Genomic DNA, 13,325 nt, shown 5'->3' on the forward strand with positions numbered 1-13,325 from the left:
TAAATAAACCTGTATATATACTGGGTTTGGTCTACAGGAGCTCGTGTTTCGTACAGGTCATTCCATTCATAGAAAAAGCCTTTAATGGTGAAAGCGTACCTGTCATTAGCCATAGTAGCCTAGATAAAATTTATATTTAATTCTTTGATCTATAGTTTAAGAAACGTTTGAAAATAATATATTCAATGTCACCAATATTGCTATATGCAATTCAATTTTAATATAATCGTATCCGTTTTCAACACAGTGTTGTGTTACCCACATCGCCTCCGCTATCATATAAAGTCAAATGCAATGCATGCAGTCAGTCTCGTATACATTTATATAGGGTGATGTATGCTAATTAGGCTTCCAATCTGGCTTAAGCAATGGCCTTCATTTTGATTGGTCGGACCTAAGCAAACTCCTGCCTACGAATCATATACTGTTACAGCCAGCTATTGGCTAGAGGTATTTGTAACGACTTTCAAAACAAAAACCTTCAATTTATATTTGCTACAGTAGAAGGGAACAGTGAATTTCACTGTTCCCTGGTGGTAGTAAGTACTGTGTAATAAAGAAAAGTGAGAAACTATTCCACACTGTTGCCTCCAAAAACAATATAAATACAATATATATTTTATTTTTATTTATTTTATTTTATTTCCGGGTAGATTTTAATACAACAAAACCATTACAATTAGAATACGATACTTGGCGAGTATATAAAACATATCAAAAATATATAAAATGAAATGCTAAAATTTTCTCATGAAATGCCGTTAAATACAAATACAATAACAAATAAGGAAATCGTCAACGAAATAACATTCATGCATTAAAACTGCTGAATACAGTATATCAACAAAGAGCCAAGGTAAATTATTTAAAACTGTATACTGTATATATGTTGTTCTAGCTATACAGGGAAATAATAATAGGTAAAGTGGGTTCTGACACAGTTTTAGCTAATAAAAAAAATATATAAAAATCGTACGGCGCTGTCAGAGTTGCCCAACATCAACGATTATAAGGATCGATCACAATAGTTAAATTATGGAAAATAGTAATTATAGAAATTATTATACTACTATAATGATAATAATAACATTAACAATAAAACAAAAGCCTCTATAATGAATGATGTTGATTCCAAAAAAAAAAATAAAATAGTAGTATGACTTATTTATTATTATGTTTAAAAAAATCACCCCTCACATATTTTTATTTATTAATAATAAATTTCTGTATTTTAAATCAACCGATTATTAATCACTGTTGTTTGTTTCTATAAGCGAGAATTGTTTTATTTATTTTTATTTAATTTATATGTTGCTGCATTGAGAAAACAAATAAATAATGAGAACAAACAATTGATTATCACACAACACATTGAGAGGAAATAATTGGAAATAAGATCAACATGCAGATTCACTTAACATTGTAATATAACCCAGACTTCAGTAGTACGCAAATGTGTGGAATACATTAAAATAATCAACTAAAGATTTAATAGAATTAACATGCAGTACCAGTACCAAAAAAAGGAAGCTGTATGTTAACATATACTACACGCAAATTCAAGGTAAAACCAATGAATAGCTTTACAAAACATGCAGGCGAACTAACAGTTGAGTGCAGCTAGAGACAAGGTCTCCCATTAACCCAAAGCTTCGAATAACTCCCACCAACGAACTGCCAGTAAATGTCAATACAGTTTCATCTTATACTGCTTATGCGGACGTAATATTATTACCAATCTATTGCCGCCTTATTATTGTTTACCCGATCTATTCCCGCCTTATTATTGTTAGCCTAATTACTGTCGCTGTAAAGGAAATTAAGTTTCACCTAACCTTCCCATCATGCTCGCTGTTTCTTGCTGTAAAGTGACTTGTGATTTTTTTTCAAAGTAAATTAGCTTTTAAATATTTTTTTTGCAGATTGTTTAATCTAGATAATTAAGCTGTGAAGTTAAGTTGAACATAAGGTACATGCTCGATTGTATAAACTTCCGTTACATTATCTTTTTTAATGAATACATAGACATAGGCTCTGATTATCCAGACCACGAAATACTAAAATTCGCCGGGAACTAAAATTCGTGCTACACCGGCAATAAAATTAAATGAATTGAATGGAATTGAATAATAAAATGTTTTTAGTGTAATATTATGTATACTGAATGTTGTACTGAATGTTGTTATGAAAGAAAATGTTCATGACAAATCCATACACTACAATGAATACACACATCTGCATATTGAAGAACATAGGATTAAACTCAAAAACAAAAACTCCTTTATATTAGGCAGTAGACACACGCTGCCGCCGGGAGCCTATTTTTTATTAGTGTATTAAAAAGAATGGTTATCCGCAATGTAATAGTTTTCGTTTCTCCACTATTACTGATTCATATCAACGTCGTGTTGGGACTTTGCGATGGCTAAATTTAGATCAGGTGGTATTTTGGTTTCACGTCACTATGATCGTTGGCTGAAGTTACCCAGGCATGCTATTTAATAGAAAATGCGATAGGCCTGTCAGAAAAAAAAAAATTTAGTCCGGGGCCAAAATCAGTCCACTACCTGCCAAAGTAGTCCACATAAGCCAAAATCGGTCCACCGAAATTTACTTTGCTGAGCTCAGCACACTTGGGCATCTTACGTCCGCAATAGATTTTGGCGGAATTAAATAAGGATTCTTAAGCTTTTGCAGACGTGCATATTTTTATCTAGCCAATCAGAGTGGGAAAAAAGCAAAAGAAAAAGCATCATGCAGTGGCGGATCTAGGGGGTGAATAGGGTGGCTGGCCACCCCCATCCCCCCTTCGGTGACCTCGAAAAAAAATATAGTTACTCGTCTTGTTTGTGCTTCTCATGTATACATGTAGTAGGCTACTCTCGTAAAACATAAACTTTATTTTAAGCTTAACTCTTTGTCAGATCCAAGAGCGTCTAACCGTCAACTAATTCCAAAAAATCTCAAATGGAAGGGACGTCAAAAAATATTATTATATTTTCACTGTGACATATCACATTTAAAACGTGTAATAATTAACATTAAACTATAAGTGCATTGAAGTATAAGTAATAGGCCCTATGTAAAAAATGTAAATATTTAGATTTAAATACACTGTTGTCATTGAACCATTCGTAAAACACATTTCTACTTATTAAATTGACGCATTGCTTACCTATTGATTAGTTTTATTTCTTCTTACATAAATTTCGTCTTAAATTTCATACTAATTTCAAAATTATAGTTTGAAAAGTACAAAAAAACCTAACAAATATCTATATCAAAGTCTTTTTTGTACTGTTTTATGGATATTTTTATGAAGCCTCATGAGGCACATTTCAACAGGATCCCGAAGCAATAAATTTCTTTCGTTATATATATATATATATATATATACATATATACATATGAACAATTCAATGTGTTATCAGTTTTTGTTTTGTCCTCTTGATTTACCTACATGCAGTATTTAATACATTCCTTATACACGCAATGTAATGTGACTAATATGTCTAATCTATTCAACAGCACACTTACAAAAGCAGGTCCCTAGATTCCAAAAATCTATTACAAAAATACAGAAAAAAAAATAGAATAAAAGTTAATATACAGTAAAATAAAGATATGCAAACAAACTGCTATCAACAAATTGCACTGATCACATTTTGTTAACGAAAAAATCCACATCTCTATCTTAGTATCGATTCGTTCCAGAAAAACAAATTGTCATATAATTGTCATATAATGATGGTGGTTTTAAAGAAAATGTACTTGTTGCCTACATGGTTATCACGGGCGCAAATCATGTCCCCCGCATATTTTTAAAGGGGGGGGGGGTGTTTGTTCTCCACATTTCGGCGGCAATGTGATTTTGTAAGTCAAAAAATGCCTGAAAATTGTTGAAATGAACTGCATAAATGACCCAGGGTTTAACGAAAGAGCCCTGTGCAGCAGCCAGAATACATCTTCTTATAGCAAGATACCCGTATCTCAGTGCACACAAATAGGCCTATCTGAATTACCACGACTTGACTGTGGGTGCCTTTATTGTAATTTGAGGAGTATGAGAAAAAAGCGTGTGAAGATAATATTGGTTTTCAGCACAAAAAGTAAGGTAAATACATCAAAGACAATTAAGTTTTATTTGTTTATGGTGCATTACAGAGACTAATTGATCTATATGAATGCCGAAAATCCCTAATAAAAAATCATGAGAAATTTGCTGGCGCTTCATTTTGGCTAATGGTGATGCGATGATGATGAATTTTGCTATACAAAAGTGTCATTTCCGGCCAGCTAGAGGTACTATTTACTCAAATGTTTGAGCCTCAGCCCAACCTTGGTTGGTCGCTCGGCTTCAAGCAGGTAAAGTAAAGTAAATACATCAAAGATAATGTTTTAAAGTTTTATTTTCAATACACAACCCAATTTATTTAGATCTCTATGATTGCCGAAAATCGCTGATAAATGATCATGAGAAATTTGTTGGTGCTTCATTTTGACTATAATGGTGATGTGATGATGATAAATTTTACTCTAATTGTCACTTCCGGTCACCTAGAGGTACTATTTACCCAAATTTTCGCGCCGGTAGTAGACCCTCAGGGTTTTGACCACCGGCTATAACTGACTCCACTTCATAACTCAAAGCTTTATAGGAAGATTTTATAGGAAGCTTACGCAAGAAAGTTGCGTATGAAACTAACTTCAATAAAGTGATGTAAGCCACTGTCATACTATATTCGTTTGTTTTCAGAAATGTTCCTGTAAATAAATGAATAAATCTCGAAACAGTATCACGATCAGTTGCATGTTTTTTTTTTTCTTCTAAGCTACCTTACTCAAAAGTTTTTTTTGTCATCTCAAAATAGTCGAGAGACTTTTGAGAAAGCTCTTCGGTGGATTCTCCCTTTCCTTGAATCATATAATAGTTATGTATAATTTGATCACCTCCAACAATGCATGCATGTTCCCCTGCGCTTGTAATAACACATGACATTCTTTCTGTGCTTAGGTTCTTGCTTTTTACGTTTCCACTTCCTGTAGGATTCATATCTTCAGAGAATTCTTTGAAAAAAAACAGTAGCAGTAGTCAGACAGCAAGACGATTAATGTATGTTATTAATACTATAGATATAAACTAAATATAAATTCAAGCACATAAATCATATACAATTGATTACCTTCGTTGGACTTATGTGTATCTTGTTTATCCTCGGCTGCAGGTTGGCCTATCTTTTCATCGAAACCGTCGTCGTAAGAATCTTCCGACGGCCAATCTTTAATGGAAAAATGCAAAAAGACGATATTATCTTTATTGGAATGTTAAATTTCTATATCACATACAGTAAAATACTTGGAGTTCCTTATAATGTATTGCGAAAAACTATGGTACTTTGGTATAAATAAATTTTATAATGGTAGGAAGAATATTTATATGGCACAAGTATTTACATTTTTTGTTGGTTTCTCTGTTCTGTAACTTCTGGTCATATGACTTAATCTTTTCTGTATAATCATCGTGCACCTTAGTAATCTCCTCCATCTCCTTTATTCCGGCTTCGCCTGTGTTTTCGACTTGCGTCAATAGTAAAGCCGCTAAACCATATGCTCTTTCTTTTGTTTCAATCGAAAGAAGTGACGTAGTAAGCGCCTCTTTACACAGCTCAATGACTGCAAGAATAAGCCTCAGTTCTCCAGTAAAGTCATTTTTTATGGGACAGAGACGGTGTCTTTTTGAAATGAAATTCATGCACCAGCTCATAAAAAATGACAAATATGCTTGTGAGATGCATATTGACACTTTACTTAAACCCATGATATACTTTCTTGCAATTCGACTCTTTTCCAGCATACTTTCCCATTCATCAGAACCGTACGTGTCTGGATGCACATCTGGCCTGCTTCCTTTAGCTTGAAAAACAGCATCGACCCAATTACATAGGGCGTCTGAACTCGACTTTTCGATTTTTCTGACGATTTTTGAATGATCTTTTGAAAATAAATGTAACATTTCGTACCCTTTGCTGATTAGGTTTTCGTAAGATGTTTCATGCGAAATCTGATTATGGTAATCAACACAAGTTTCAAATTCATCGGATATTCTCATCATGAAATTCATTCTGATGTGCACAGCATTACTATAAGTTTCATCGCCTGCGTTCAGTATTGCCATCATGCCCATATAGCAACGAGCGTCAAAATACAGCAATGCAGCTGATATGTGCATTCGATCTTCTGATCCCTTGTACAACTCATTTCCAGCTAGAAGTAAAAAAAAGTAGTTAGTTTGAATCGTATTATATTTAAACTGACAATGCTACGTTCGTATCAAGCCCGGATCCGGTCCGGAGCCCGGACAAAAAATCGTGAATTGCTGCGTTCACATCACGCACGGAAGACGGTTGTTCGCGTTAAGTATGTATGCGTATGATTGGTTCAAACCAATCATGCTTGTTGCTGATTGGTCCAAGAAAAAAAAATGAAATCCATCAGTCCAGATCCGGACCGGATTAAAAATCGTTCGAATTTGATGTGAACGGTCCTATTCTTTATCATTGAGCCCATTTTTCACGATTTTTTTTCTCCGGACCGGAATCCGGGCCTCATGTGAACATAGCTTTAAAATGAGTTAACGGTTATAAAACTGCTTTCATTTTTATTCAGCTTTAAGCCCAATGGCAAGCTATACGCCTAGCAGTTATGAAAACACTTTCTAAAATCCCTTTAAAAGACAAACAACACATGAGATGCTCTACTTGGACTAAGGAGGTCAATTGCACAGCTTTCAAATTCAAAGCAACCAAAATGCATCTATGTTACGAAAACAATTGTTATCTATTTATTACTTACCTTGACAAATCTCGTTGAGGAAATTTTCTTTCTCTTTTCCAATAACGGATATTCCTAGTTTATTTGCACTTTCTTTTAATTGCCAAAGTTTCCTACAATATTTAGGATACGATGGGCAGCATGGAATTTGACCTGCCTTGAGTGCTGCGGCTATCGTTACTACTGCAAGTTCGTAAACGCTGAATTTTGCATGTGTCCATGCGTCAAACGCCAACATTTTACTTTCACAAAAAGGAACACCGCATATAACGAATGGAAGCAGCTTGTGACGAGCATAAGTGCAGAGTCTATTTCTCGTTGCTATAAAATTATGCAAAATTGTCAATAATAGAAGAACATATGCTTTAGTTACAGACTGACCATTCGGAGTCAGGCTCTCGAAGTAGGTAACCACCTGCTTTGATTTCTTAATCATTATTTCCCATTCATCTGTACCATAATTAATATCTTGACCAAATAAATATTTGATCAAATTGACCATGTCCAAACTATTTGTCTCTTTCATATATGTCATGATTCGTTGGTGATCATCTGCTAAGTTCATTAACTGATCGTATGTTGTTTTAATAACAACACCCAGCCCAAGATGTTCAGGTATATTGTTGCTAAAGTTAACAGCGGCATTGAAATTTGGTGAACAATTTCCTGCAAAAGCTAATCTAATATCACATGTACCATCGAACGTTTCTGCGTCGTTCAAACAGACAGTCATCTCGTCAAATTTTCGTTGGTAATAATTTTGAACTGACTCTTCTATATAACGAGCCACATGAGGATCGCTCCCGATTACGTTTACTTGATGACCTCCTTTCCTGGCTTCATATATTTTCTGATTCCTCGGTTTTCCAAAAACCTTACGTTCAACATCTAAATGTTAATACAGAAACAAATATCAGAACACATATTATTAAATGACACAAAATCATGTTATATAAACATACCTATAAGCATACCTACTCCCTGGCTCTATATGACCTATACAAAAAAGGCCTGTATGTGAAACTAATATTAATTAAAATGTCTATACAAAACTGCCGTTTATACATATGTACTACGTATGCGCAAAATGAGTGCGAGGAATGAGCTGCTTTATTCGGATTTGAATTCTCAATGGCCCAGTTGGTTAATGTCTCTGCATAAACAGCAGAAGGTCCAGGGTTTGAATCCCGGTTGAGGCAGCTTCTTTATACACTCACAGACTCCTGTTCATAAACGTTCAAAATACCAGTATATCATTACAGCATTACCACAGCTGCAAGACGATTTAGAGGTAATCTCGACATCGTATTATGATTTACACACACAGACACAATATATATTTATATGTATATATCTGTCTCTTATACACATCTAGATGTGTATAAGAGACAGTTTTACCATGTTTTCTAGTGGTTGGGTGTTGATAGAAGTAAGATTTTCTAGACAGGTGGTTCATTATAATTCCTTTTATAGAAAATCCGATCAGAATGACAAAATAAACTAAGCATCCACTGGAAGGAATCCCAATTATACATATACACGGTGAAAGCTTCCGTTTTGAATTGGAGGGTGAACATGTATATATTTGCCTATAGACTTTTCTTTACTTTAAATACCTCTGTTAAGTCTTTTAAGGTTTTCTCTGGCTTCTGTTGATCCAGCGTAAATTGATAATTTTCGACAGCTGACATCTAATTTATCATGAATATCTTTAACATGTTTGTATTGTTCGTATGTAGAATGATCAGCAGGAATGTTTTCATTTATAATGCAAGCCCCTAGACTTCGTACTGCGCATTGGTACACATCATATTTCAACTTTGAATACCACTGAGAGTTCAGGAGGGAACTCTTAAGCATTGTCATGTTCATAAAAGCAAGACGAACGTGGCTTGCATAATCATTGGGAACAGCGCGTTCGTAAGCTAAACTAAATTTCATTATCATTGTAATCATCAATTGTAAATACAACTGGATGACCATTTGCCCGTTAGGATCAATTCCTCTTTGAGCATTATCAATTGTAATCTGGCTCACGGCCAAGGACTCCTTCCATAGTTCTGAGCCATATATGCAATCCTGAGATGAGCAAAATGTGACGAAGAGTTCTGTCCATTTGGCTAAAGCATCATTGCAGTACATTTTCATCTTCCCGAGGACACTTTTGTGGTCAATTACCAGATCCAGCAGTTTATGTTGGAGACTTTCTAAAAGTTCATGTGCACTTCCAAAGTTTAATTCACTAACTGACTTATGAATTTCTTCAAACTTGGGAGATACAGCAATATTCAACTTAAAGTCAGTTTCTTGCAAAATGTTCTCTGATTCAACAATAGAGCGACGAAACTCAGAATAGTGTTTGTTGCAGAATAATTGATTCAATTTTACGACTTGTAATTCTACCAGTCTTTGTTTTTCGCCGTCGTCCCCTTTAGAGTAATATGGTAGTTCCTCGTCTTCAGAATCAATTGCTGACTTGTAGTTTGCCCATTCCGTCTCAACATCTGGAAAAGTAAGCATGCAATATAAGCTAAACGTTAATTATCATTTATAATTTCAATTTGAAGTTGAAAAAAACATCGTTATAAACGAATCTCATCATTAAATTTCAAAAATACAACACAAGAATCGAATAATAACAGTGAATAAAATCTAATAACTGCCTTTATTATTGATTTAAAACATTACCGCTTGAAAACCTTTCCAGATTCCTCTCGTTGTCATCTGTTTCCGGATCGACACCCAACTCTAGACATTGGTTAAGATACTCTTCCATTTTTGATTTAAAAACATGAAAATGATCGTAAAAATGTTCAACTTCCAATCTGGAATTTGCTATATTACAACCTAACGTGATAGCTGCATGTGCATATGAATTATACTTGAGTTCACAAAAACATCTTGATGACACAAGCCTGCATTCACAGAGATATATAGCAAAGGTCGCTATTCGCAAAAGACCATGATGATCAGACGGAAGAATGTGATTTCGAGTTATCCATACACGATTAACAAACTGTAATATCAGTAGTATGAACGATTTTGTCACGTTCTGAGCAGGAATTGAAAGCGATGAAAAATAGTCTACCAATTCTTCAGTTTTACCAATAATGTCTTTCCACTGGTTAGAATCATATTCAAGATTAGAATCATGTTTAAACACAGCTGAACTATTGTGAGCCCACTCTGAAAATACCTGGTTTTCGGATGTTAATCCCATCTCATTCAGAAGAGTTCCGTGAGATTCGGCGAGAGTGATTAATTGATGACAAATTACGTCATGTAAAGTGTGAACATCGGTAGTTTCTGAATTCAGACAATCATGTAGTTCGGAGAAATCACTACATCCTTTAGAAATAAGGCTACCAAATCTGATTCGACCCATCGCAGATTTTGATTCCTCTTCGAGATTTATTAAAATACACTCCATTTCAACATATTCTTTTTTATTAAAATGATCTCGAGCCACGTTGCATTTCATGTGTTCGACAAACCTCCGTGGCGACGGACGCCGTGAACTTTCTATCAATAAAAACACACACAATATTATGTTCTATGGAAGCCATAACAACCTTCTATTTTTTTACGCATGAATTAGCCCGAATGTTATTGCATACCGATAAAATTGTGTTTCTCTATTACAGTAATTAATTTTACAATACCTTCTACATTAGGATAACTGTTGGTGGAAGTAAATCTTTTATAAGATGAATGACTTGTTTTTTCTTTGTCTCTTTGTCTACCATCTGTCTTTGTCTCAGATTTTGATGAAAAATTACTCTTTTTGCGTTCTGGAGAAAAAAAAACTTATAAAAAGTATGCTTACAAACGAGTAAATTTTGAAAAACTAAAATACTTACAATATAATTACATTATAATACCTTCTTTCAATTCATTTTCACTGTTTTCCCGAAAGCTCGTTTTTGGTTGTTCGAAGGCTCTTTTAGATGATCTAGGTTTAGGTTGATCAACATGATCATAGTTCGGTGTTCGGCTTGTGTTTTCTGAAAATTAATAGAAATGGACTTTATTATTCACATTAGTGCTAACCAAAAATAAGCTTGACTGGAAGCTTGACTAAATTCGACATTTTGGTGCATTATTTCTAGTTGACCTGGACTCATTTTGATTTAAGTCACTATGAATATATGTTTGATTTTTGTTTTTTCAGAGAAATAAAATAACAGTTTATCTATACAGCAGTATTTTCGAAAATATCTAAATGGTACATGGATGGGTGATTTCTGGATGAATAGATTGGCTGCGAGAAATTGACAAAAATAGTTATCCTATATTACATTGTGAACAATAACTTCAGACCTGAGATGTGATTCAACACATGGTACAAATTATTTAAAATGAAGACGTCAATAATATTCAAAGTTACTAAATCAGAAATATAAGAATGTTCAACCAATAAAATGAATCACCACTCAATTAATATATATTGTATTAAAAAATCCAGCCTATCAGCAAATTTGTTCCAACGATAAACGATCTATTAAATTTTAATTATAAATATTAATAACTCATTATCAACAATTCTATATTTTTTTTAATTATTTTTAACAATTGAAATTCAATACATTTAAGTGACAATTATTTTAGTTTGTTTAAGTAATCACCTTCCGGGATGCATGTTGTTCATGTTGTATACCTAAATAAATAAAAATAAATAAATAAATAAATATACGGCAACCACGCTGTTATCGCGCTATGTGTATTTCAATGTATTATTGTGAATAATAAAAGTATAATAATACTGTATGTATCATTAGTTTTAGAAATATTAATGAAAGGAAAAGGTCAGAAAAAATTATATAGAAAGCATAATAATATTCTTTTTCTTTTTTCGTGTACTGTAGTTAGTCAAGTAATTTGTGTACAGTATTTTACTCTAATGTTTTTAACAACTAATTTGTTAAATTTTGCATTATTAATTAATTTCAACACCGATGTGACGGTTAGTGTATAGTTATATATTGTGAATCTCTTTATACCATATGCCTAAATAAAAAGAACTAAAACATAAACAAAAAATTACCATCTTGTTCAACTGTTTGATCACGTTTCAATTCTTCATAGAGTTTCTGTTCATGCCCATTTTCCTTCATATCATTACACTCTGCATGATTACCTACCCATTTATCGTCCATTTTCTTCCTTAAAATAGCCTTCTGAGCCAGTGTTAGATCCTGCATGCTATCAAAATCTGTTACATTTAAACATCGTAATGCACACATATTGTCAAATCCATTACTAATAAGAATATCTACAGTTTGTTCGCTAAGTTGCTGCGAGAGTAGATGTTCCTTAAAATCAAGAGAATGTTTTTCATCATAGGGTATCCAATTTTGATCTATTAATTTCTCCATTTTAACCCTTTGTGCAAAAGACAACTGATGAAGCTCATCCAAGTGTTTAACTTTTAAACAACGCAGATCTTCTAAACTACAAAAACCCATATTTAGGAGGATTTCAATAGTTTTCCACGTGAGGCCAAAAGCAAGCAGCTGCTTCTTGAAGATTTTTATAATGTCTTTTTCTTCGTAATTGTGGTCTGCCATCTTTTTTTGCCTGTCTGACATACGATAATTAATTATGTTAAAATTCCACAGCCTATAAAGATAAATGAAAATGTAAGAAAACAAGAGCCCGAGTATACTTTTAAAAATAACAAACATAAAGTAGAATATCGTATAATTAGCATCAGAGAGAAGCCAGCTCAGTTGGCTAAACTGTTTGTAGCAACTGTGTGTGTGTGCGCTGAACCGGGGCGATCTCTTGGTCCCCGATTCAATTCCCATCGCTGTTCTCCTCTCCAGCTGGAGAGCTGATATCAAAGTTTCAAAAGTGCAACATTTTTTCGGATGAGCGGTTGTTCCTGTGTTGTTCCCGCAAAAAGGCTCAAGTGCACGTTGAACGCAGCACACTCTTCAGAAAAGAGATGGGGATTTCCTCCCGCTTGCTGCCCAATTCACCACCATTTATAGGGCCCGTCTCTAAGAAAAATTATATATTGCATTTAGCACAGGAAAAAGTGAGATTTTTTTTAACCAAATACCAGGCGACCTCAGGTCTAATATAATATACAAATTTAGTGAGGGCTTTAATATCACTTACATGGCGAAACCACTCGCCATTTTTGTATTAAAATCAAGGAACACTTGATCAGGCTAACAGTAGTTATCAACTAAAAATTAAAAAGGCCCTACACATTAAAGTAAGTCAAGTAAGTTCAGCATTATAGTGTCACCCTTTGTCTATAGATGATAGATAGGTTTTAAAATTTGTATAGTAGTTGTCACTAGCGCTTTACAATATTTTACACAATATATGGTCGAAAATACAATAATAAAATAATAATAATGAAATAATAATAATAATAATAACAGTAATAAGAACAATAATAATAATAATAATAAAACAATAACAATAACAAAATAACAATAACAACAAAAATATTAAAGAAAATAATAATATTAATGAGATAA

At 33.6% G+C, this 13,325-nt stretch overlaps 1 protein-coding gene across 1 annotated transcript; it reads right to left on the minus strand.

The window, feature by feature from the left end:
- Positions 1-4,391: 4,391 nt before the first annotated feature.
- LOC117109271 lies at positions 4,392-12,446 on the minus strand. Its single transcript, XM_033251544.1, has 9 exons — positions 11,876-12,446; positions 10,713-10,835; positions 10,494-10,622; positions 9,520-10,353; positions 8,448-9,335; positions 6,853-7,719; positions 5,455-6,264; positions 5,184-5,279; positions 4,392-5,067 (listed from the first exon to the last, which is right to left on the minus strand). The coding sequence occupies exons 1-9, from the start codon at positions 12,417-12,419 to the stop codon at positions 4,838-4,840; spliced, it is 4,521 nt and encodes a 1,506-aa protein (XP_033107435.1). The 5' UTR covers positions 12,420-12,446; the 3' UTR covers positions 4,392-4,837.
- Positions 12,447-13,325: the final 879 nt, after the last annotated feature.

The sequence above is a fragment of the Anneissia japonica genome, unplaced genomic scaffold, assembly GCF_011630105.1.
Source record: "Anneissia japonica isolate Jap-2015-1 unplaced genomic scaffold, ASM1163010v1 scaffold288033_len957474_cov176, whole genome shotgun sequence".
Classification (NCBI taxonomy): Eukaryota; Metazoa; Echinodermata; class Crinoidea; order Comatulida; family Comatulidae; genus Anneissia; species Anneissia japonica.

What these genes read in the sequence shown, in the direction of transcription:
- LOC117109271 (XM_033251544.1), bottom strand. Translation starts at nt 12,419, where the DNA reads ATGTCAGACAGGCAAAAAAAGATGGCAGACCACAATTACGAAGAAAAA. An exon ending in TCTGGAAAGGTTTTCAAGCG is followed by an intron (nt 9,336 to 9,519) that starts GTAATGTTTTAA and finishes TTACTTTTCCAG; the next exon opens with ATGTTGAGACGGAATGGGCA. An exon ending in TACACATAAGTCCAACGAAG is followed by an intron (nt 5,068 to 5,183) that starts GTAATCAATTGT and finishes TTTTTTTCAAAG; the next exon opens with AATTCTCTGAAGATATGAAT.